The sequence below is a fragment of the Lipotes vexillifer genome, unplaced genomic scaffold (genome assembly GCF_000442215.2).
Source record: "Lipotes vexillifer unplaced genomic scaffold, Lipotes_vexillifer_v1.1 scaffold382, whole genome shotgun sequence".
NCBI classification, from domain to species: Eukaryota; Metazoa; Chordata; class Mammalia; order Artiodactyla; family Lipotidae; genus Lipotes; species Lipotes vexillifer.
Genome location: NW_006780611.1, coordinates 9,259,582 through 9,260,230, shown reverse-complemented (window position 1 = coordinate 9,260,230; position 649 = coordinate 9,259,582). Strand labels below are relative to the sequence as shown.

General features: G+C 54.7%; 1 protein-coding gene across 1 annotated transcript in view; it reads left to right on the top strand.

Annotated features, from left to right (window-relative positions):
* Nucleotides 1–649, top strand: part of CACNA1I (calcium voltage-gated channel subunit alpha1 I) — a 108,347-nt gene that overhangs the window by 54,034 nt on the left and 53,664 nt on the right. The window contains 1 exon segment of the mRNA XM_007454105.1: nt 471–630. Coding sequence (XP_007454167.1) covers nt 471–630 — 160 coding nt within the window.

Below are 649 nucleotides of genomic sequence, written 5' to 3'. Positions count from 1 at the left end.
AAAGAGTGCTAACTTGGTGTCAGGACAACTGGTTTAAATCCAGACCCTGCTGCTTCCTATCTGTGTGACCTTGGGCGAGTAACTTCAGTTCTAGGAACCTCCAGTTGCCTCTTCTATAAAATAAGGATAATATTACCACCCTCACGAAGGAGATCATATTTGTGCATTACCTAGAAAAGCGCTTGGCACATAAAAGGTGCTCCATAAATGCCTGCCTATTCACCCAGAATCTAGTGTAAGTGTCGTGGGGCCCAGAGCCATTTCCGTGGCCTCTGGGAGGAGGGGCGGGTACCAAGAAGGAAGTCTGTCTGGTGGCCACTGAGCAGGCTGAGGACAGTAAGGAGCTCCTGCCCACATGTCCCACCTCTCCTTTCACTGCCCCCTCTCTGTTCCTCTAACCCTGCTCTCCCTCTGTCCTCCCTGGGACCTCTGCCCCTGTCCGCCCATCCCTCCACCCTTCCCTCTCTCAGGTATGCGGATCCTGGTGAACCTGCTCCTGGACACACTGCCCATGCTGGGGAATGTCCTCCTGCTCTGCTTCTTTGTATTCTTCATCTTTGGCATCATCGGCGTGCAGCTCTGGGCGGGCCTGCTGCGCAACCGCTGCTTCCTGGAGGAGAATTTCACAGTGTGAGTGCAGCCCCCCCCC